Raw genomic sequence first — 22,997 nt, 5'->3', positions numbered from 1 at the left:
GATTTCTTCTCTTTTTAAGACATTGACTTCCTGTACCTTTAGAGTAATTTTCTTGACAAATTAGTTTGTAAATTGTCAGTGCTTCCTAAAATGAGAAAAATCAAATTTCTTGAAGAAACTGAAAGGATACCCTGAAGAATTTTATTAATGACAGTGTAAACCAAACCAAGTGAGATTAATGCTGTTCCATATATGATTAAGCTTTAGACTTTATTTAGGATTATAAAGAATAAAGTATGAAGCCTGTTTTAATACTTTATATTTTGTTTGTTTGTTTCAGTGAAAAGTGTAAGGCTAGAGGATTTACCGTGATTGTGGATGGCAGAAAATCACAGTGGAATGTGGTGAAAACAGTAGTCTTAATGCTACAGGTAATTTTGTTTTTGACTATTAGGAAATGGCTTTATTTTATAGCAACAGATAAAGTGATAATGGCAGATGCATTTCACTTATTTCACTGTGCCCAAAATTCTCAGCAGTGACTGAGTTCTGAAATGCACACTACTGGATTTTTTTAAAATTCAGTTCTTAGAGGTTTGACTTTGAATAGTAAAATAAATTTCAGACCTATTCAAAAGATTTGTAAATGATCAAAAATAGTATGTCATGTTTAAATAATTTAGTAAGTAGGCCAGTGAGTCCAAAAGTGTGAGATATTGTTGGACTTACCTGGGAGCTTCTGCATGCTGTGATATCTGCATCATCCCCTGTCTGTTCTGTTACTGTAGGTAGGGAGCAGGACTGGGTAAATCTAGTCTGGAAAAGCTTCTCATGTGGTTCTGAGCAGTCATTTCCTTCTGTTCCTTACTTTCCTCTAAAAAGTACCAGGATTTATGGTACTCTTATTTCTCATCCAGAAGAAATGTACTTGACAGCTGTGTCCTTGGGAACTTTAGCAGCCCACAAACGAGCATTTAATAAACAGCTGCAGTTGCAAAGTCTTTGGTCTGATACTAGTCTTTGTGTTTCCTTGTGTTCCTCACAGAAAGATTTCATGATCTTTCCTTGTACTAGGTACCTAACTAGTAAACTTTGCTTTATTATAAGGGTATTGAGGATGTTGTGATCTGAAATGGAAAAATAAAACATTCGAGTGATTTAAAGGCGGCAGATTGCTCTAATGTATCTGGGTTTCCTTAGAAAGGCTTTAAGAGAGTGTAGAAGTTAAGTGAGTTAAATAAAAAAGATTATCTAATTTAGATGAAAAAAGTGAAAAGGGCATTCCTAGCAGGGACATTGGCTTTAGTGATAGCTCAGAAGTGAAGCAAACATAATGAAGGGAGTTGATGGCAGGTCAGTTTGGGGAAAATAGAAGTTGACAGTTATAGGGGATACAGAACATTCAGTTAGGTAAATATCAGTGATATTGAAAGAAAGATCAAGACTTTTAAATTAATTGGGAAATAATTAGTAGCTGGTTTTGGGTTCTGTGGAAAGTATAATTTCGAATTTTATTTTATTTTATTTCATTTTTATTTATTTTTTTAAAGATTTTATTTATTTATTTGAGAGAGAGAGAGAGAGAGCACAAGCAGGAGTGGCAGAGGCAGAGGAAGAAGCAGACTCCCCGCTGAGTAGGGAGCCCTGTGCTGGCTCCATCCCAGGACCCTGAGATCATGACCCAAGCTGAAGGCAGACATTTAACTGACTGAGCCACGCAGGAATTTTAAATGATAACTAAGAAGAATGATTCTTTTTTTTTTTTTTAAGATTTTATTTATTTATTTGATAGAGAGAGACACAGCGAGAGAGGGAACACAAGCAGAAGGAGTGGGAGAGGGAGAAGCAGGCTTCCCGCAGAGCAGGGAGCCCGATGTGGGACTCGATCCCAGGACCCTGGGATCATGACCTGAGCAGAAGGCAGACACTTAACCACTGAGCCACCTAGGTACCCCAAGAAGAATGATTCTTAATGTTTTATTTTTTATTTGGGATTATTAGGAAAAAGGGATTTGGGGGATAGGAACTAGTAATTTTAGTGCTTAATATGGTTCGGGTAGTGTACTAAACTTCCTATAAATTAATCTCATTTAATTTTCTCCTCACAAACTTTGGAAGCAGGTTCTATTATCTCAGAAGATCAGCTGAGGCTCAGAGATTTCATTAATTAATTTTTAAAAAAGATTTTTATTTGAGAGAGAGAGAAGTAGACTCCCCACTGAGCAGGGAGCCTGATGCGGGGCTGGATCCCAGGACCCTGAGATCATGACCTGAGCCGAAGGCAGATGCTTAACTGACTGAGCCACCCAGGCACCCCGAGGCTCAAAGATTTTAAATGAACTTAACCAGGTTGTTGTAATGAACATGGGAAAGAGCTGCAGTTGGAACTTAACATGGCCTAACCCCCAAGTCTTGGCTTTATCCAGGGTATATTTACCAGTGGGGGTTTTGGAGGTGGTCCCCAAATTATCCACCCATTACCTCCTTCTTAAATATGTGGCCTAAACCTTTATCATTAGAATCACTCCTTTGGGTTGGAAAGGATATCAGTTTTTTAAGGGAGTACAGATTGGTATCCCATCACTTTTTCTGTCAGATATATTCCCAGCACTTTTATATCCCAACCCTGAAGATGAACTCTTCTTGGTAAAAGTTGTTAAAATAACTATTAGGTGAGAACTCCATTAATTATGACCTTGTGTTCTTCCTTTCATCCTGTCATTCAACTGTGTCACAGATGACTTGTTTGGGACTTGCTGTATGAACTGGCCTTTGATCAGTGGCAGTTTTGAAGAACAGTCAGTGGATGATTTAATCCCCTCTTGTGATTTTTTTTCTGATAGATATTTTAACAACTTTTGGATTTATTAATAGTTAATTTTTCAGAAGTTGCAATGGCCTTTTGTTTACTCCTAGTCAGACAGTTTTGACATAAAAAATCATTCATTGCTTTTATTTTAAAAGGTACTAGTACCAGTTATTTGGGATCCCAGAGCTTAGTGGTGGCTTTGTTTATAACTGATATTCTCTAAAATGAGTGGTTTGGCTTTTCTTGTTTCTCACAACTTCAATATTCAGTGATTTTGAAGTAATAGTCTTCCACAAGTCAATATATAAGTAAACCTCAATCTAACCTAAATTTCCCAGCCTCTAGGATAACTTTTGATACCTTTGAATTTATTTATCTTATTCATAGCCCAGTCATTGCGGGGGGGCACCAGATTTGTTACGTGCCCAAAATTGTGCTTAAATTGAAAGATTTGTTTTCTTCTAATTAATAGTAATTAATTATAACCATATTTATTAGTATTCAGTTGTGCCGTTTATGGTCTTGAATGGTATTTGACCCCTAGTTTGTAAATAAAGATTTATTGGAACTCAACTATGCGCATTCATTTATATGTTTTATAACTGCTTTCATACTGCCATGACAGACTTGAAGTAGTTGCGGTAGAGACTGCATATCCTGCAAAGCCTAATATTTACTATCTACACCTTCAGAAAGAATTCACTTATTCCTGGTGTAGAACGTTTAAAATGGTGTGGTAGAACTTTAGAGTCAGACCTGGTTTCTGTTTTAGCACCATCAGTTAACAACTCTGTTATATTGGACAAGTTTCTTTAGTTCTTTGAAACTTGGTTTGCTTTTCTATAAAATTGGGAGAATGAGATCTACTTGTTAATGTGAATTCATTTATTCAACAGTTATTTATGGAGTGTTTTCTATATGCCAGGCACTGTCATAGGCTGGAGATATAGGAGTGACATGATAGATAAGGTAATTGCCATTGGGAAGCTAATGTTCTACTTAAGGAGTCAGACAGTAACTAGGCAAATTACTAAATAATGTAACAACAGATAGTGATAAATGTTATGAAGAAAAATACAGTAGTAAAAGGAGATTGAGTCAGATGGTGCTACTTTAGATAGGGTAGTCAGGGACGTTCTCTCTAAAAAGGGAATGTTTGAGTAGAATCTTAATGGTGGGAGCGTTCTTCCTAGGTGTATAGGGCAACAAACACTCCCCACAGAGGAAACATCAAGGGCATAAGCCTCAGGTGGAAACAGACTTATTATAGTCCAGGAACAGCTTGAAGCTTAGTATGGCTGTGGTAGGGGAGTGAGCTGAGAGGGGAGGGGTGTGAGGTGAGGTCTGAGGGTCAGTGGGGGGCTGAGCTTGGAGGGCTTTCTAGGCCTTGGTAAGGAGTTTGAATTTTGCTGTGAGCATGAGAAAATGTGAAGAAAGAAGGGAGGCCTGTTAAGAGGATATTTTAAAAAGCTGACTAGTTTGGGGATGTAAGCAATGTGGGTGGTAGAAATGGATAGATTTAAGATCTAATTTAAAGATAGACTGTATGGGGTTTGCTGGTAAAATATACATGGAATATTTTATTAACTCAGTAAATGTTAACTTCCATTCTTCTTTAGGTAATATGAATAACCATATCTAGTAAATGTGAAATTGTATTTGTCAGAGATAAGCTTGTCCTTTTCTTCAAGTTAATAACCAAGCAGAATCAGGGCTTCTTTGTATAATGGCCAGTAAGAAATTTATTTTGTGAGAAAATTGATTTTATATTATTTGAAGAAATTCTCCAAGATGATTGTGTTAGAAAAAAATTTTTTCATATACTAGAAAAACCAAATGTAATAGTTGGCCAATTAAAAATTGTCTTGTAGTTTAATCTGAATATATCCCTATTAGAGAGATTCAGTAAAACACAAAAATAATTCACATGTACTGCATATATTACATTGTATATTTGAAATCTTTACTGAATCAACTTGTCTTTCCAAGTATTTCTTTATTGCCATGTATGGTTTTGAAGTTTGGAGTATTTCTTATTATTTTAATTCTTTTCCAAAGGTCTCTTAATTCTCAGCCCAACCATGAAACCTAGTAATTTATAACTTTAATAAATTGTTCATTTTACACGTATAATTTATAATTTTTTTTTGTATTTTATAGAATGTTGTTCCAGCTGAGGTGTCCCTTGTTTGTGTAGTGAAGCCTGATGAATTCTGGGATAAGAAAGTAACACATTTTTGTTTTTGGAAAGAAAAGGATAGACTTGGCTTTGAGGTAAATACACTATAAAAAAGCAGAAATGTGTTGTATCTTTAAAAATAGCATTTTGCAAAAAAAAAAAATAAAGTAAAAAGCATTTTGCTGGTATTTTGTTTGCTCATCGTTGGATACTAAGCTGTGCTTATGCAGTGATGAGTCAGTGCCTGAGCAATGATGAGTATGTCACTGACATTCAGATACTTGTGGAATAAATTATGATTCTTTGTCAAAGACCACAATTCTTTCTTGTTTTCATTTGTATCACTCTTTATAAACTTTGAGTAAGTAGACCTTTTTATTTAAAAAAAAAAAAAGTATTGCATTACCAAGAGGACATTTAGCTAATACTAGGAAATCCTGGACATTTTGAAGTTGGAGTCTATTTTGTGTGATATGTCATAATTATTTTTAGTATCTGGTTTGGTTTTGATCCATGAAAAAAGTTATCTATCTATTGACGTTATTCTCTTCATTTGTCTTGTGTAAAAATACATCTTATTGTAGATCAGAAAGAAGTCCCAGATGGAATACAAATTTAAACAGTTCTGTCATATTTTTCCTGCCACCCCTGTTAAAAGTTTTTTTTTTTTGATACTGTATCTGGTTCTGAAGTGTACCTTGCTTGACATTAGTAGAGTTAGTTCAGCTTTCTTTTGACTAGTGTTTGCATGTTGTATCTTTTTCCATATTACCTATTTACCTATCATCTGTTTTCCTATCTATTTCTTTATATTTAAAGTGGATTTCTTAAGAGTATCCTTAGGTCTTGCTTTCATATCTATTCTGACAATCTGTCCTTTACAGTGTTTTGTAAGACCGTTTATATTTAATTATTGATACAGGTGGATTAAATCTATCATCTTGCTAGATTTTATGTACTTTTTGGTTCTTTTTTTTGCCTTTTGGATTATTTTTTATGATTACATTTTATTTCCATTATGGTTTATATCCCTTATTAATTTTTTTTGTGTGCGCATGCCATAAGTTTACAGTATACATCTTTAATTAGTGTACTGTTATCTTCAAATAATATGCCACTTAATATGTAGTAGAAATTACTTAAAACAGTATATATCCAGTACTTCCCATTATTGTCATACATTTTACTTTTACTATTCTGTAAACACACAATAGATGGCTACTGTTTTTGCCATTGATAGTTTATTTACAGCAATTAAAATAATAAAAAAATGAATTTCATCTTTCTTTATGCCACTTCTGGTGTTACTCATTTCTTTTTGGAGATTCATCTTTTTGTTTGATATATTCCTTCTGCCTGAAGGATTTTCTTTAACATATCTTGCAGTGCAGGTCTGTTGGCATTGAATTTTTTTAGCTTTTGTTTTCCTGAAAAAAACCTATTGTTTCTATTATGGTTTCAAAAGATATTTTCAGTGGGTATGGAATTTTGTTTCATTATTTCTTTTAGCACATTAAGTATATCACACCATTGACTTGTCATTCCTATAGCTTCTGAGGAGAGTTCTATTATTTATATCCTTGGTCTGCTGTGTGCCATATATCTTTTTTCCCTGTTGGCCACCTTTAAGATTTTCACTTTATTTCTGGGTTTTCAGCATTTTTATTATATAATGTATATATGTATTTTATTTGGTATTTGTTCTCTTTGATCTCTGCATTTGTTGGATCTCTGGTTTGATGTCTGCCATCAATTTTGGATATTTTCAAATATTTTCTTTGCCCATTTTCTTTTTATATTTCTTCTAGAATTCCAATTGTATATATGTTAGACTGTTTGAAAATTTTTCACCATTCTGGGTTGGTGTTCTGTTTTATTTATTTTTTAAGTGTTTTATCTCTTTGTGTTTTAGTTTGGTCCATTTAGTTTTGATCCATTTTGAAGTTTACCATTTGTTTCTTTGTCTTTATTGAGTTTGTTAATGACCTGTTTGTTGTAAACTTACTTATCTATGTTACCATGTTTTTGGTTTGTAATATTTCTTTTTTTCCCTAATTTTTTATTTTTTTAAATTAACATATAATGTTTGTTTCAAGGGGACAGGTCTGTGATTCATCAGTCTTACACAACACCCAGCGCTCACCACAACACATAGCCACCCCAGTGTCCATCACCCAGCCTCCTCATCCCCTGACCCGCCTCCACTCCAGCAACCCTCAGTTTGTTTCCTATGATTAGGAGTCTCTTACAGTTTGTCTTCCTCTCTGGTTTTGTCTTCATTTTTTCCTCTCTTCCGTTATGATCTTCTTCCTTGTTACTTAAATTCCACATATCAGTGAGATCATATGATGATTGCCTTTCTCTGATTGACTTATTTTGCTTAGCATAATCCCCTCTAGTTCCATCACGTTGTTGCAAATGGCAAGATTTCATTTTTTTGATGGCTGCATAATATTCCATTGTATATATCTACCACATCTTCTTTATCCATTCATCTGTTGATGGGCATCTGGGCTCTTTCCATAGTTTCGCTATTGTGGACATTGCAGCTATAAACATTGGGGTGTAGGTGCCTCTTTGGATTACTACATTTGTATCTTTGGGGTAAATAACCAGTAGTGCAGTTGCTGGGTCGTAGGGTAGCTCTATTTTCAACTTTTTTGAGGAACCTCCATACTGTTCTCCAGAGTGCCTGCACCAGCTTGCATTCCTGGTTTGTAACATTTCTGTTTGATTCTTCCTTATAGTTTCTATCTCTGCTGAAATTCCCCATCTGTTTTTGCATGTTGTCTTGCAGTTTTTCCGTGAGAACCTTTAGCATGTGTTACATTATCTTAAATTCCCTACCTGATACTTCCGCTCTCTGGGTCTGTCTTACTCTAGTTATATCGTTTCCTTTGTTTCCTGACAGTGGGTTGTTTTCTTGGTTTTTGCATGTCTTGTTATTTTTTGTTGCATGTTGGACATCTTGTTTAGGATAGCAAAGACTGAGGTAAATAGTATTGCGCCTACACATGGGCCCACCTTGGTTTTTGCTAGGCTTTTAGTAGAGCAGGAGAATTAGCCGAGCCAGGAGTTGAATTGACTTGGGCTTTTGCTGTTGCTGTTATTTTCTTCAGTGCACCACAGGCTTCAGATTCCTCTAGAGCTACTTATGTTGAAGATGGTGCTAACTTGCCAGAGACTGTTTTGTTTTTTTTTTTTCCAATGTTTATCCCACCCTCAACTATAGGTCTTTCCCTTGCACCTTGCCTCAGAAAAGATCTTTTTCCACTATTGACTCTCCATTAGCAAAAGACTGCTGTTCCTTGTTATTCATTGTTTGTCAGAGGGACATTTTCTGTTGTTCTGATTCAACCTCAGTCTTAGGCAGGCTTTGTGATGCTGGGTCTAGGGAATAGGGCCCTCTATCCCAGATTTAGGAGGCCTGTGATAGCCTGGGCTCATAATATATTCTTGTCTCTACTAGGATAGAGGGCTTTTCTTTTCCTTCCCTCTAGCAACAGTGGGGCTGTATTTGTGCTCTAAGGTCATCTGGGTTTGCTGCTTTTCCCTCAGGACATGAAAGTTTTTATTCTCTGGAGGAGACAGAGTTGAAGAATCTGGGCCATCCTTCAGCTTCATGCCACTCCAGTAGTGGCGGCTGTTTGCTTCCCCCAGGCCTGTACTCTGAGAGAGGCTGTTTTGGAGTTTCTTCTCTTTACTATCCCAGTCTTTCTCATGATTCCCAGAGGTCTATGGAGAAGAGCCCGTGAGTGACTGAATTCTTCTTGTGTCCGTGCTTCCCAGGGGTTCTGTACTTTTGAATTAGTTCACATTTGGCCTTTAGCAGTTCGTTAAAAATGTTAGCTGAATTCTTACCTGGCTTGTATCATGGCTGGCATTTTTCCCAGGTAAGCAAGTGCTCCAGCCCCATCTTTTCTTGAAGACACTGGTCTATCCTTAGATTTCAGGTTAGTTGGTTGTCCTGTTAACTCTCATGGGTTCCAGAAAAATTGTTGTTTTTCAGATTAACTTGCATCATTTTGGTGGTGGTGGTGGTGGTGTAAGTGTTGGAGCATTGTTCTTTCCAGCCTTCTACATCCTAAGCAGAAACAAGTTGCACTTTTCCTCCTGCTTTTATCTTACACACTTTTGTCATTGGTTGACTTGACTGTGACGTAGACTTAGTGAAAAGCTGTGCCAACATTGTAGGGGTGGGCAGCCTAGGCTGCTGGGTTCCATTAGGAAAGGTGTTACCTGATAGTTGAATGGGAAACTGCATCCCAAGGAGGAGAAACAAAAGTATAGTGAGGGAAGAGAGTAAAGTTTCAAAGCAGGAGGCCTGAATGTTGCCATGGTTGAGTAACTTCTGACTGGTAGGGAGGTCTGCTGTTCATGCCAGGGGCGCACAGGAGGTGTTGCTCTGAGAGAAAGCAAAATGAGCAGAGGCCAGTGGTATAGAAACTAAAGCTGCGAACACTCAGTAGGAGAAAAGATCCCTTTTATGAAGAGCCCATCACATCCTGCTTTAAGCATAGGCATCTGCTTAGAAAAGCTTTGCCTTGTTGGGTCTCATGCTATATGAATTCATAGTGACTAAACACCTTGCATCTTAGAGGGTAAAATAGAAGACAGATTTCCTGTCTGCTTAGATCTAATGTCATAGATTCATGTTTAAAACTCAACTGTGAAAGTTTCTTTGATCACCATATTATTTTCTTTTAGACATTGAAGAGATTCAGCTAGAATATTTTCCCAAGTAAATAAGCGCTAGGCACTTATTAAAAAGCCTAATATCCTAATGAGATGAGAGCAAGTAATTTCAAATGCTGGCTAATACACTGACAAACATATTCAGCTTTAAGGTGCAGTTCACAGCCATTTTTGATACTTAGAGCTATATATAATTAAATTCGATGTAGATGTTTGTTTAATTAAAAATTATTTTCCTTGGTGTTATTTGGATCATTTGAGCTGTTGTAATTAAGCTTGTGTTTTGGTATATATTCTGAATATTTTTATTTTTTATTTTAAATTTTTTTATTTGACAGAGAGGTGAGAGAGAGCACAAATTGGGGGGGAGGGGCAAAGGGAGAGGGAGAAGTAGACTGAGCAGGAAGCCCAACACAGGGCTCCATCCCAGGGCCCTGGGATGATGACCTGAGCTGAAGGCAGACACTTAACCAACTGAGCCACCCAGGCACCCCTATATTCTAAATATTTTTAAAGTATAACTTTGTTATAAATACTGGTGTTCCTATAAGCAAGAGTATGTTTTACTTTATAGAATTATCCATAAGAAAGATTTATTACCAGATGTCGACAACATTCATCAAATAAACACGTAGTAGTTTTAATGACACCTTGTTCTTCCAGCATGATTTCACATTTCCTTGCTCATCATCTTTCCTGAATTTTTTCTTCTAGATAACTTTCTTCCTGTTCACTTCTCTGATGTTTTCCATTAGCTATTGAATATTCTTCTCTTGTTGCTCACCTAAATATTTCCTTATGTATTGTCTTATCGCTGAAATAGGTATCTACCTGTCCAGTTTCCCTTTTAGCAATTCAGAGATTCATGTACTTTTGTCCTTCAGCAGCATTATACCTAGTGGCTTTGAATGCTTTTGTTGCTTAGATGATAGTATCTATAGTCTATCAAATGACAAGATAAAATTGAAGTAGTACTGGTATTAATCTTATCCTCAAATTGGGAGACTAATAATCAAAAGGATCTCTACTTTATTCTTTATTGTCATTCGTGAGAGTAAAAGTGTTATTTACTGGCGATGATAATCAGCCACCATTCTAAATTGTTTTCTTATCTCTTCTTAATACTGCATTTGATTCTGGTTTTTATTTTTTATTTTTTGTTTTTATTTTTTGAGGCCTAACAGATGTTAGGCTCCAAGACCAAAGATTTCCTTCATGCTCTTCTGTCAGTGCCTCTGGCTCCATGTATTATGACTCTTCCCAGTTTTTGCAGGAAGCTGTTTTCCCTTAGTGAAAAAAATATTACCCAGCTGACAAATAACAAGCAGACATACACATTGAAATAATATGTATATACACACATATACACACACGAATCTGTAGTAAGCATGCAAAGACATAAAGACGTTTTTAATTCACATCTTGCACCCACATTCTTAGCATTAAGTAAGATGAAATATGAAACATCTGAGTGCCTGCAGAGTGAGAGGTTCTGTGTTAGGTTCTTTGGGAATGTTTTATTAGGAAAGGATAAGTGTTCTAGTTACAGATGGAATAGTGACCATAAAGGAGAAACAAGTTTTAAATCTTTCTAAAAGTTAGATTTTAGACTAAAAACCCTTCACAAATGTTTTGGTTAAATGGCAAGTATCTTTCTCTTCAAACTTGCTGAGCAATGGTATGTACTAGTTAATAAAATATTGTGGTTTAGTCATTTAATTTGTCTTATCTTAATCTAACATATATAAAATAGAGGAAAAAGTTGTATTCACTGTTAAAAAATTTTATGGTTTTTACTTCCTTTGAAAGGACTTGGCAAAGGTTTGAAAAACTTTATGTAGGTAGTGATCTTTTTTATTTAACTTTTTATAGTTCCACTGTTTTATTCTGGCTCCCTTTGTGCTTGTTTTCTAGGTTTCAGATTTCCTTGGAGGTAGATCTGAAGTATAGGTTCCTGCTTAAAATGATAGCTACTTTGAATGTAATTGATTAATCTTTTCTTCAAGAATTTAATGGTACTGATACATATTAGAATATTCATGGAAATGGAGAGTCAAAAATACTTCAGAATTATTTAGCAATTAAATTAGATAAGAGTCGGAATATGATCTCTACCACAATCTTGAATAGATAAAGCATATGTTATAGTGTAATTTTCATAAAAGTAAAAACATGACTCTCATGTAAATATAAAATAAACACAAATCAAACATATGCAGCTCATTATCTAATGAGGTTATTAGTCATTTGTGAGGTGCCATTCAAAGAGCTTTTGAGGAATTTAGGATTTTTATAGACAGGTAAGATTGCCGAGTTAGATACAGAACTGGTTAATGTCCTTCAGATCCAAAAATTCTAAAGTTTGAGGTTGTTTTATTTCATAGACAGAAATTGATCAGTTTCACTGGTCATAAATTATTTGCATTTTTTTCTGAGCAAAATCTATAAGTTGACCTCCGTCCCTGGTTAGTCTCTGGGAAGTGAGTCAAAGGTACAGGCCTAGCATTGCATGCAGGAACAATATCTTTTGCCCATTCCTAAGATTTAGATAGATTTTCTAACACATGAATCTCATTTCATCAAAATTATTATTTAGCATATGATGACGTCTTTCGGTACTCTAAAACTTATGGTAAAAAAGGTAGTATATAGTACGATTAAATGATATTTGAACTTTCATTTATGAACAATAAAAGATTTTCTATACTTTCAAAGAGTCTACCAGACCAGACTTGCAAACCTTTTCTCATTTATAGTTGCTTAAAAAGAAATGAAAAATTATAAAAATAAACTAGCTGATTTTTTTTTTTTTTTTTTTAAAGAGGGACACAGAGGGGCAGAGGGAGAAGGGGAGAGAATATTAAAGCAGGTTCCATGCCCAGCGTGGAGTCCCAATGCAAGGCTTGATGTCACAACCCTTAGATCATGACCTGAGCCAAAACCAAGAGTTGGATGCTTAACCTACTGAACCACGTAGGTGCCCCAAATCAGCCGATTTTTTTAAAGTACAGAAGTTGAAATTTCAAAAATTAGGTTATGAAAATAATTACCCCCTCTGTTTTTGAAGATCTAATATCATTTTCTTTCTCTCTTTCTTTCTTTCTTTCTCTTTCTTTCTTTTTCTTTTTCTCTCTTTCTTTCTTTTTCTTTCTCTCTCTCTTTCTCTCTTTCCTTCCTTCCTTCCTTCCTTCCTTCCTTCCTTCCTTCCTTCCTTCCTTCCTTCCTTCCTTCCTTCCTTCCTTTCTTTCTTTCTTTCTTTCTTTCTTTCTTTCTTTCTTTCTTTCTTTCTTTCTTTCTTTCTTTTTCTTTCTTTTTAAGATTTTATTAATTTATTTGAGTGAGGGAGAAAATGAGCAGTGGAGAGGGACAGAGGGAGAAACAGATTCCCCGTAAGCAGGGAGCCCAACGTGGGGCTTGATCCCAGGACTCTGGGATCATGACCTGAGCCAAAGGCAGATGCTTAACTGACTGAGCCACTCAGGTGCCCCTGAAGATATAATACCGTTTTTCATCTTAATTTATATGAAGTCTTAAAATTGAACATGAAAGTAGATAATTTTATAAATGACTCAACTCTTTGTCTTACATAACTGCTTTAAAGGTTTATTTATTTGAGAGAGAGAGCAGGGGTAGGAGGGTGAAAGAATCTCAAGCAGACTCTGTGCTGAGTGCAGAGCCTGACGTGGGTCTTGTTCTCATGACCCTGAGACCACGACCTGAGCCGAAACCAAGAGTCAGATGCTTAACTGTCTAAGCTACCCAGGTGTCCCTGTCGTAACTATTTTAAAATGAAAGATCATGAATGCCATTTGTTAGATGCCAAAAGTCAAAATTGGTCTTTTTTACTTTGTTATTTAAAATGGTTTAATCGGGCGTCTGGGTGGCTCAGTGGTTGAGCGACTGCCTTTGGCTCAGGTCATGATCCTGGAGTCCCAGGATCGAGTTCCGTCCGCATCAGGCTTCCTGCTCAGCAGGGAGTCTGCTTCTCCCTCTGACCCTCCCCCCTCTCATGTGCTCTCTCTCTCTCTCTCTCAAATAAATAAATAAAATCTTTAAAAAAAATAAAATGGTTTAATGAAGTTCAATTCAGTATTTTTAAATATTAATAATTTAGTAAATCCTTTCTTAAAACAAGCTCATTATATACTACTTCTATGTTATACTCTGGGAAAAAGGATAAAATAGAATGCTATGGAGAGTGTTCATGAGATTTTCATAACTTTTTGGAAAATATTACCAGTGAGCCAGTCTTAAGAAATGCTCAGTACTTTAGGAATATGTATTGTTTTAAATATTTTTTTTTGAGAAATGAAATCTTGAGTTTGTGGTACCATCTTTTCCCGAGGTCAGGGATTGTTTGATTTTTTTTTTTAAAGATTTTATTTATTTATTTGACAGAGAGAGACCCAGCGAGAGAGGGAACACAGCAGGGAGAGTGGGAGAGGGAGAAGCAGGCTTCCCGCGGAGCAGGGAGCCATATGTGGGGCTCCATCCCAGGACCCTGGGATCAAGACCTGAGCCAAAGGCAGAGCTTAACCATCTGAGCCACCCAGGCGCCCCGGGATTGTTTGATTTTTTTTTTTTAAAGATTTTATTTATTTATTTGAGAGAGAGAGAATGAGAGCACGAGAGGAAAGAGGGTCAGAGGGAGAAGCAGACTCCCCGCTGAGCAGGGAGCCCGATGTGGGACTTGATCCTGGGACTCCAGGATCATGACCTGAGCTGAAGGCAGTCACTTAACCAACTGAGCCACCCAGGCACCCTGGATTGTTTGATTTTTAAGGAGGTTTGCTTTTAAGGTGGAATATAGTTTTTCTAACAATCACTTGATTAGAATAGGTGATACTGTTAGTGTGTATATATATATGAAAGAAAGTTCTGCAGGAAATAATAAAGTACTGTAGTATGTTTAAATTAATATTCTTTTTTTTTTTAAAGATTTTATTTATTTAACAGAGAGAGACACAGCGAGAGAGAGAACACAAGCAGGGGGAGTGGGAGAGGGAGAAACAGGCTTCCCACCAAGCAGGGAGCCTGATGCGGGGCTCGATCCCAAGACCCTGGGATCATGACCTGAGCCGAAGGCAGACGCTTAACGACTGAGCCACCCAGGCACCCCTTAAATTAATATTCTAATACAATAATGCACATTTGGTTCTTTGTAATTTTGAATGTTTTTGCTCTGGTTTACAGTGTTATTTCTTACTCATTAAATAGTCACTTAAGATTTTCACAACTTTGTAGTTTTGGAAAATATTTCCATAGAATATTTAGCAATTATGGCATTATTTTCATGTTTTCATATTAAGAATGATAGGGTGAAAGGGATTAGGCATAAGTGATGTTTTGGACCTTTATTTTCTAATTTTGCTTTTAATTTTGGTGATGATTATTTTTGGGGAGGACTGGACTTTTTTTTTTTTAATTTGATTATCTTTTTTTTTTCCTTCTTTTTCCGCTTTTTGTTGCCAGGAAATAAAACATTTTCCATAAGATAAAATGACCCTGATTTTGCATTGCTTCATATTTAAACTTTTAAAAAGGTTGGCTGTTTTAGTTGTCTCTTTCAAAACTGTTAATAGAAAGGACACATAAGAAATCTTACCAGTATCTTGTAACTTGAGGAGCTGTAATAAATAGTTTAGAGAAAATCACTTAGTGTGGGATTCCAAATTTGTTTCACCACATTGACTTCGATATGTGTCAGTTTTCTCTCTTTCTCTTTTTTTTTAATGTAGGTTATTTACTTTCTAATCTGTTTCTGTGCTTTTCCAACTTCCAGAAATCTTCTCTACAATTTCCTTTCTCAGCACTCCAATTTTACTTCAGGCCTACACCCTGCCCTTCCACCCCCAGAAAAACAGTTTCTTTTATTTGTGCATTTGATTTTGCTCTTTTTGTGAAATCACATTTCTCTGTGATGCTTGCCAGCGCTGGAGTGGAGTTGAATTGTTTGTTCATTGAAACTTCGTTGGTCATCTTAGAGACAGTTGTAATTTATACCCCGCATTCTGGCAAATGGTGTCATTTTCCAAAGGCAAATGGATATTTAATTCACCTTTGCAAACAGAGCGTACTTAAGCTATGCATGCGTTGGGAGGAGGGCTTTTCTTTCCTTTTATGGATGCCACTCCTGACTCACTTCAAAATGGTGATACTTAGATATTTGGCATTTCATACAGAAAAATTCTTTCCTACTACTGCAAACTCTTCTTAATTTTTCCTTTATTCTATTTGAACATTATCTAACAAAATGAAATCAGTTATTGGTGTTTTGCCAGCTTCCTCTGCACTTCTAGCCCTCACCCTCTTTAAAGATGAAATTCTTTCAGTGGAAACATATTTCATCACAGTGGATAGTTCCTTAGGTTGTTAATTTTAAGTGGTTGTGATTTTCAGTCGGCTGATTGTTCAAACTGTTATTTAGCTTTGAGATACCTTTGATGTTGATACAGCCCTATATATCTACATGGCAGTTCTATTTTCACTTTTAACAGCCATTAGTGACTTTTATAATATAGATTGTACAAAATATTTTCTAATGATAAGGTGAGTTTTATGCAGGTGTCTATAATTGTGATATTCCCTTGTTTATTGTCTGTTTTGCATAAGTAAAAATATAATAGTAAGCCAACTTTTTTCTTTACGAATTATATGTCCTAAGAGAGGGTATATTCTTAAGTATATTTTATGTCATAAAAGAGTAAATCCGTACTATTTGCATTTAAGTTGATTTTAGGAGTAAAGGTTTTAAAAGAAATATTCGGATACAAGTAAACTTTTGCTACATATAACTGAAAAATTGCAAATTTTCCCTTTGACTTATTAAACTTGAAATCTGTTACCAAGGACTTTAATGTATTTAGGTACTACAAAATATATATTTCTACATTCTTGTTTATAATATTTATTTTAACATCTTTTTTTTTTTTGTGAGACCAGTGTGTGTAAAAAGTGACAAATGCTCTTCATTGGGCAAGATAAGTCATATATTAGAGAGAATGGCCCAAATTAAATGTATAGGATGACAACTCATTAGAATCCTCTTAGGAGCTTAAAGGGACATCATAGATAGTTTAATGCAGGTGCCTTCTTTGACAGTTTGGAGAAATAACTGGGGTGATTTCATTTAGGTTGACTTCTTACAAGGTTAGTGAATTTGTGGCAGAGCTAGGGCACAAACCTGGAGTAATTGGCTCCTAGTTTAGTATCCTTTGAGTTATAACGGTGTTTAACCTAAGACAGGAATTTGGAAATCATTTGGCATATTCTAGTAAAACCTTTGTCCCTCTGTGCTATTACATCAAGGGGACGACAACATTTAGATTTAGAGTATTTTTAACAAAGGCTGTAGAAATAAACCAGAAAACTTTAATCTACTTCTTTTTGTGAAAGCACTGCACAACTCTCTCTGGAATACTGCAGAAATAAAAAGCTCATTTCCTTTGTAGAAACATATCTTATTTATCCTTCTATTCTCAGCACTAGAACACATAGCTTCTACTAATAATACTTCTAATAAATAAATTTAACTCCTATTAAATAATGAATGTTGAACAAATGAATAACACATCATTAAAAGTTAAATTATAAGGGACATGATAGATTTTTCAAGAGATATTTTTCAGTGCTTAAGTAGACTGTTGTGCCAAAGAAGGCACAGTAGAAGAGCAGAGATGTCATTCATTATATTTTACATTCATTATGTTTTCTATTCAGTTGTCTTTTCAGGAGAGAGTGTTCTGGGAATATCTTTTCAGATGTGAATTGGTGCTCAATTTAGCAAAGTAGTTTATTTCCTCATAGAGTAAATACATGTTTCTGTTTCATTGTTGGTGTATGTCTAGTTAATAGATTGCTAGGCACTTTGGAGAAAGGAAAAGGCTCTCCCTAGGAGCCGACTTTGTGGACGTGCCTGCCTAGATCCCAGAAGGACTTGCTGGCAGATGAGATCGTTCCTGTGGCCTGACTCCACTTACAGTGACAGTTTAACGTCATGCCTGTCTCTGAGAACTAGTCCAAATAAGCTACATTGCAACAAGAGGATAAAGCTGTCTGTGACAAGTTTTTCAATAAAAGAATAATATTTTTCTGTTCTTTTTATTCTAAGATGCTTATTTTAAAAAAATGTTAAGATGTTTACTTTAATTAGCTCTTATTGTTACCTAAATAGTAAAACAGTGAAATTGAGATATGCTAAAGTCATACAAGAGAGATTACATTAATTGCCATTTACGCATAATATAGTTTGCTGTTACTAAACTAACCAAAAATGTAATTTGATATTCTGTATCTTTTCTTTTACTTTTTAAATGGGAAAAAAAGGCATATAACCCCCCTCAGCTTTTCTGTTACTACCATCTTTAGATTTTCCTTTGTTCTCCCTGTAACCTCCCTGAGTGCTGCCAAAGAGAAGTTACTTTCTTGAGTTGGCGCTTGAGATCTCATCGTGCCCCTTCTGTTACTTGTTCCCTTCTCTTGATTCTTTCTTGATTCTGTTTTCAGTTTTTTAATATAGTATTTGGTACATATTCTTAAAAATGTGTATATATACAAAACAATACTAAAACAAACACTTGAATACCCATGACCCAACCTAAGAACCGAAATAGCCATACCTTGAAATAAAGGCATTTATTTGTATTTATCCATCCTTTGTTCATTTTCTTATTGTGTGTGTGTGTGTGTACGCGCATATTAAAAACTTAAATGTGAAAGACAAAATCTTCAGAAGAAAATAGGGAGTGTTTATCTTTTATTTTTTTATATTTATATCTCTACAGTTGCCATTTAAATATATTATTTATTACTAAATATTGTATTAGTTTCACTTGTTTTTAAGCTTTTTAAAAATGGTATGATTTTAATGTTCACTGACCTGCTTTTCTCTCTCATTGTAGGTAGGTTCATGCATATTGTTACAGTAGATGTAGTTGATTCATTCTCATTGCTAAAGTTATTCTTCTGTGTGAATAAAAACAATCCACTTATTCTCTTGTTGATGGACATTTGGGTTGTTTCCATTCTTTTGCCATTATGAATGATATACTACAAACATTCTTGTACATGTCTCCTGATAAAACATGTATGAGGTTTTCTCTGTTTGCAGCTTATCCAGGCATAGGTTATACAAATGTTCAGATTTTTAGGATAATGCCAAACTGCTTTCCAAAAAAGCATTTAATTTATATATCCACTTGTAGTGTCTAAAATTTTCACTGCTAATACTTCATATTTGCAAGTCGTATGGTCTTTTCTCAGATTGTCCTTGGGTATCAATGTTAGTCTCATAAAATGAGCTGGGAGTGTTCCCTGCATTTCTGTTCTCTGGAAGCATTTATTTAAGATTGAAATGATCTGGGGGCACCTGAGTGGCTCAGTTGGTTAAGGATCTGTGTTCAGCTCCTGTCATGATCCCAGGGTCCTGGGATCAAGCCCCACATCGGGCTTCCCGCTCAGCGGGGAGTCTGCTTCTCCCTCTACTTCTGCTACTGCCCCTGCTTGTGCTCTCTGTCAGATAAATAAATAAAATCTTAAAAAAAATATATATATATATAACATATAACATATATATATATAAACATATATATATGTATCACTTAAAAAAGATTGAAATGATCTGTTCTTTGATTTTTAAAACTTACTTATAAACTGGCTGGGCATATTCTTTCTGAAAAGATTCATTTAAAAGAGTTTATATATATATGTATATATATATATGTATGTTAGGTTTTTAGTATTTTTATTATAATTATGAACACATAAAAAAGTAAACAAAATATTACAGTTAACTCCAAGCATTCCTGTACCCAATTCCAGCATCTATCAAACCATGGTCCATCCAGCCCCATTCTTACCTTATCCACTTCCCTCAAAGAAGACTGGGGATATTATTATAGTGAAGGAAATTGAAGACATTTGAATTTATTTGTAAATATTTTACTATGTGTCTCGAAAACATAAAGATTCTTTTAAAAAAGTATAACCCAATACCATTATTATACCTTAAAAGAAACAATTCCTTTTAATGTCAAAGAGCTAGTTGTTTTCAAATTTATAATTATTTAATATCATAAAAGGATTGAGCTATATATAAAATGTATAAATAATATATTTTAAAACTTACTTATAAATTTATATATAAATTATGCATATACACAGATTGATTGATTTGAATCAGGATCCAAATAGTATTGACATATTGTGATTGGTTGAGATCCCTTTCCAAGTAGATAGAATATTTTCAACTAGTGCCTTTGAAATATACCAAGGCTTTCTTTATGCCCTGATACATAGTCAAGTTTTTAAATATTTAATGCTTGCTTGAAAAGGATATGTAATTCTCTTATTATTGGTTGTGGGATCCTATATTTAAATCATTAAATAAAGCTTTTTAATATTAATTTTTCTTTCTCCTTTCTTATGTATTTTTTTTTCTTGAAGAGACCAGGTTGTTGTTTGTCTTACAGTTTTTCATTGCAGCAAGCATCTGTGTGGTGTGGTTTAACATATTCTGCTGCCTTTTTGAATCTGTATTTCTATAAATTGATAGTTGGATTTAGACAGTTGATTAGATTCATGTTTAATTTTCTTTTCCAAGGTCATTCGTTAGGGGTAATGTGTTCCTTGATCATGAAACTCAATAATGGTTATCTTTTTTGTGATGCTAGTGGCCCTTTATGTTTAGTGCCTGGATTTATTAAAGATTTAAAATGGTAATGTTCTAGTTCTATTCTTTTTTCATTCACTAGCTGGAACACATCAATAATGAGAAACTTACCTTCATTGTTTGTTTACCCAGTGGTACAGTTTGTATATGAAAGGTGAGATGAATGCCTATTTCCCTACATTTGCTAGCTTTCAATAAAGTAAATTTATTCCCCAGTATAGTCCAGTGATGATCGTTTCTTTTGTATCAGTATGAGCTCATTGAATTCAACATACTTAATGTTTCAAAATACGGCATTTATTATTTTTATTGATATGCAAATTTTTCCATCTTTGGCCATTGGAAGCCTTTTCAAGCTTTTTGGCACAACCCAAGTAATCTTTTTTTTTTTTTAAGATTTTATTTATTTATTTGACAGAGAGACACAGCAAGAGCAGGAACACAAGCAGGGGGAGTGGGAGAGGGAGAAGCAGGCTTCCCGCTGAGCAGGGAGCCCGATGTGGGACTCCATCCCAGGACCCTGGGATCATGACCTGAGCCGAAGGCAGACGCTTAACGACTGAGCCACCCAGGCGCCCCCCAAGTAATCTTTGATACCTCTGTTGAAACCTGGGTTAGAAGATGGTCTAAGCTCATCATGAATGTTCCTAGCCCCAAGATCTGGAATTGGCCATTTCTCCAAGGAGCCCTGATTCCCTTTAGAGGGAAATGGTATTTGGAGTAACAGTCTGGATGCTAGAGGTGTGCGTTTCTACAGAACTGGTCATCCTTTCTAAACTTGTCAGTGGTCAGAACTAGATTTGTGTATGAGAATAGTGTGTGTATTTTTATTTAAGATGAAATACATCATGAGTTTAAATGGATACTTCCAACTCAAATTGAAGAGCATAATGGTAACTTATCCCCTGTTACATCTTCCTTCTCAAGAATTTCATTTCTCAAGGATCTCAGGAATGGCAGAATTAGAATGTCTTATATTAATCATTTGCTTTCTTCCTCATCAAATGATCTCAGAATAACAATACTAAATTATCACTAAGGGTATGATTACTGAAAATGGAGTCTAGTGATTACTTCATTGGTTGTAAGTGTTTTGTTTTTTCTTATGCCAATTTTGATAAATGATTTCTTATAGGAATTTGTCCATTTCTTCTAAATTTGCATCGTTATTGACAAGATTTTTCTGTGTCCGTATTATCTTTTAAACCACTGCTGGCAATGTAGCTGTGTTCTTTTCACTCTTACTATTATTTATTTGTGCTTTTCTTTATCGTCTCAGAAATTTGTCAATTTTATTTTAGTTTTTTTGGGGGGAAAACTTTTGGCTTTATTTCTTATTTTTTTACCTTCTTCCATTTTCTTTGGATGTATTCTGTTCTCCCACTATTCCCTCACCCCAACTTAAGTAGGTCACTTAATTCATTATTCATTACCCTTTCTTTTTTAATATAAATGTTTAAGGCTTTTAGTTTGGACTTAATGTGTTATTATCAGTAGCAGTTTGTTATAAAGTTTATTATGCTGGATCCATTTTTCGTTGATAGTTTTATGAACTTTTGATACCATGTTTTTGTTATCTTACTAAGATGATTTATCCTTCCCCCCCCTTTAGCAAAGCAGTTTGCAGTTTTGGTAATTTCCCCTCAATTAGTGTTTATATTATAACTTCATATGTGGTATGGATGTACCCAGTTTTGCATATTGGGAATGTTTCTGAATTTTTCTTTTCCTTCTTTCTTTCTCTAGTAGTTTGCCCACAAGTCCTTATGTTGTTTTTGTTGTTGTCTTTTTTCTTAAATTTTTTAAAAAGTGAGATTTATTGAGCAGTAATGTACATGTAGTTATGAGATTTGACCAACAGATATAGATATAAATCCTTCCTCACAGTCATGATACCAAAGAATTCCATCATCCCCCAAAACTTTGCACATGCCACTTTGTAGGCTTCCCTTCCAGCTTTCTCTCTATGGTGCTGTCTTTTCTTTGTTTTCAGAGTAGGTAATTTTTCTGTGACCTTGGCTCTCAGAGAAAGTTCCACAGAAGTTAAAATTTTCTGGCTTTTGTTATTGTTAGGATGTGAATGGTGCTCTTTCCAGCCATACACATTAAACATGTTTTACTAGCACATTTTGGGTGGGGGGGGATTAAAATGTCCATGTATCATTTTTGCATTAGTATTACCATTTGAGTATCTTTCTCTCACACATATATTTTCTTTTATATTCCTGTATATCCTCATTGAAGTTTTATTTAGTGCATGATCTCTTAGGTCATTCTATAATTTATACTTAAAATATTTTAAAGTTCAGTGTTAAAAGATTCTCACCTTAATATGTGAATTTCAAGTTTATGAATTCCTGACCTCCCTGCTTTTTAGTTCTGATTTTCAAATTAAATATTAGTATATGTTATCCTGAGTTTTACTCTAATGTTACAGGACATGTTTTGTTAATATATAATCAAAAAATTTTATAGAAACTTTAAAGTGTATACTTTTTTTTTGTTTTTTTTTTTTAAAGATTTTTATTTATTTATTCGAGAGAGAGAATGAGAGATAGAGAGCTTGAGAGGGAAGAGGGTCAGAGGGAGAAGCAGACTCCCCGCCAAGCAGGGAGCCCGATGCGGGACTCGATCCCGGGACTCCAGGATCATGACCTGAGCCGAAGGCAGTTGCTTAACCAACTGAGCCACCCAGGCGCCCTAAA

At 35.0% G+C, this 22,997-nt stretch overlaps 1 protein-coding gene across 3 annotated transcripts in view; it reads left to right on the top strand.

The window, feature by feature from the left end:
• Positions 1-22,997, top strand: part of SESTD1 (SEC14 and spectrin domain containing 1) — a 139,156-nt gene that overhangs the window by 54,488 nt on the left and 61,671 nt on the right. For 2 of the 3 annotated variants that reach the window (XM_027589534.2, XM_027589535.2), the window contains 2 exons: positions 281-371; positions 4,910-5,023. In XM_027589534.2, coding sequence (XP_027445335.1) covers positions 281-371; positions 4,910-5,023 — 205 coding nt within the window. The remainder of the gene's footprint in view (positions 1-280; positions 372-4,909; positions 5,024-22,997) is intronic. The other variant, XM_027589533.2, reaches the window with a different exon arrangement.

This window comes from Zalophus californianus, chromosome 3, assembly GCF_009762305.2.
Source record: "Zalophus californianus isolate mZalCal1 chromosome 3, mZalCal1.pri.v2, whole genome shotgun sequence".
Lineage (NCBI taxonomy): Eukaryota > Metazoa > Chordata > Mammalia > Carnivora > Otariidae > Zalophus > Zalophus californianus.
The sequence above is the reverse complement of the archived record's forward strand: the minus strand, read 5'-3'. Positions and strand labels throughout refer to the sequence as shown.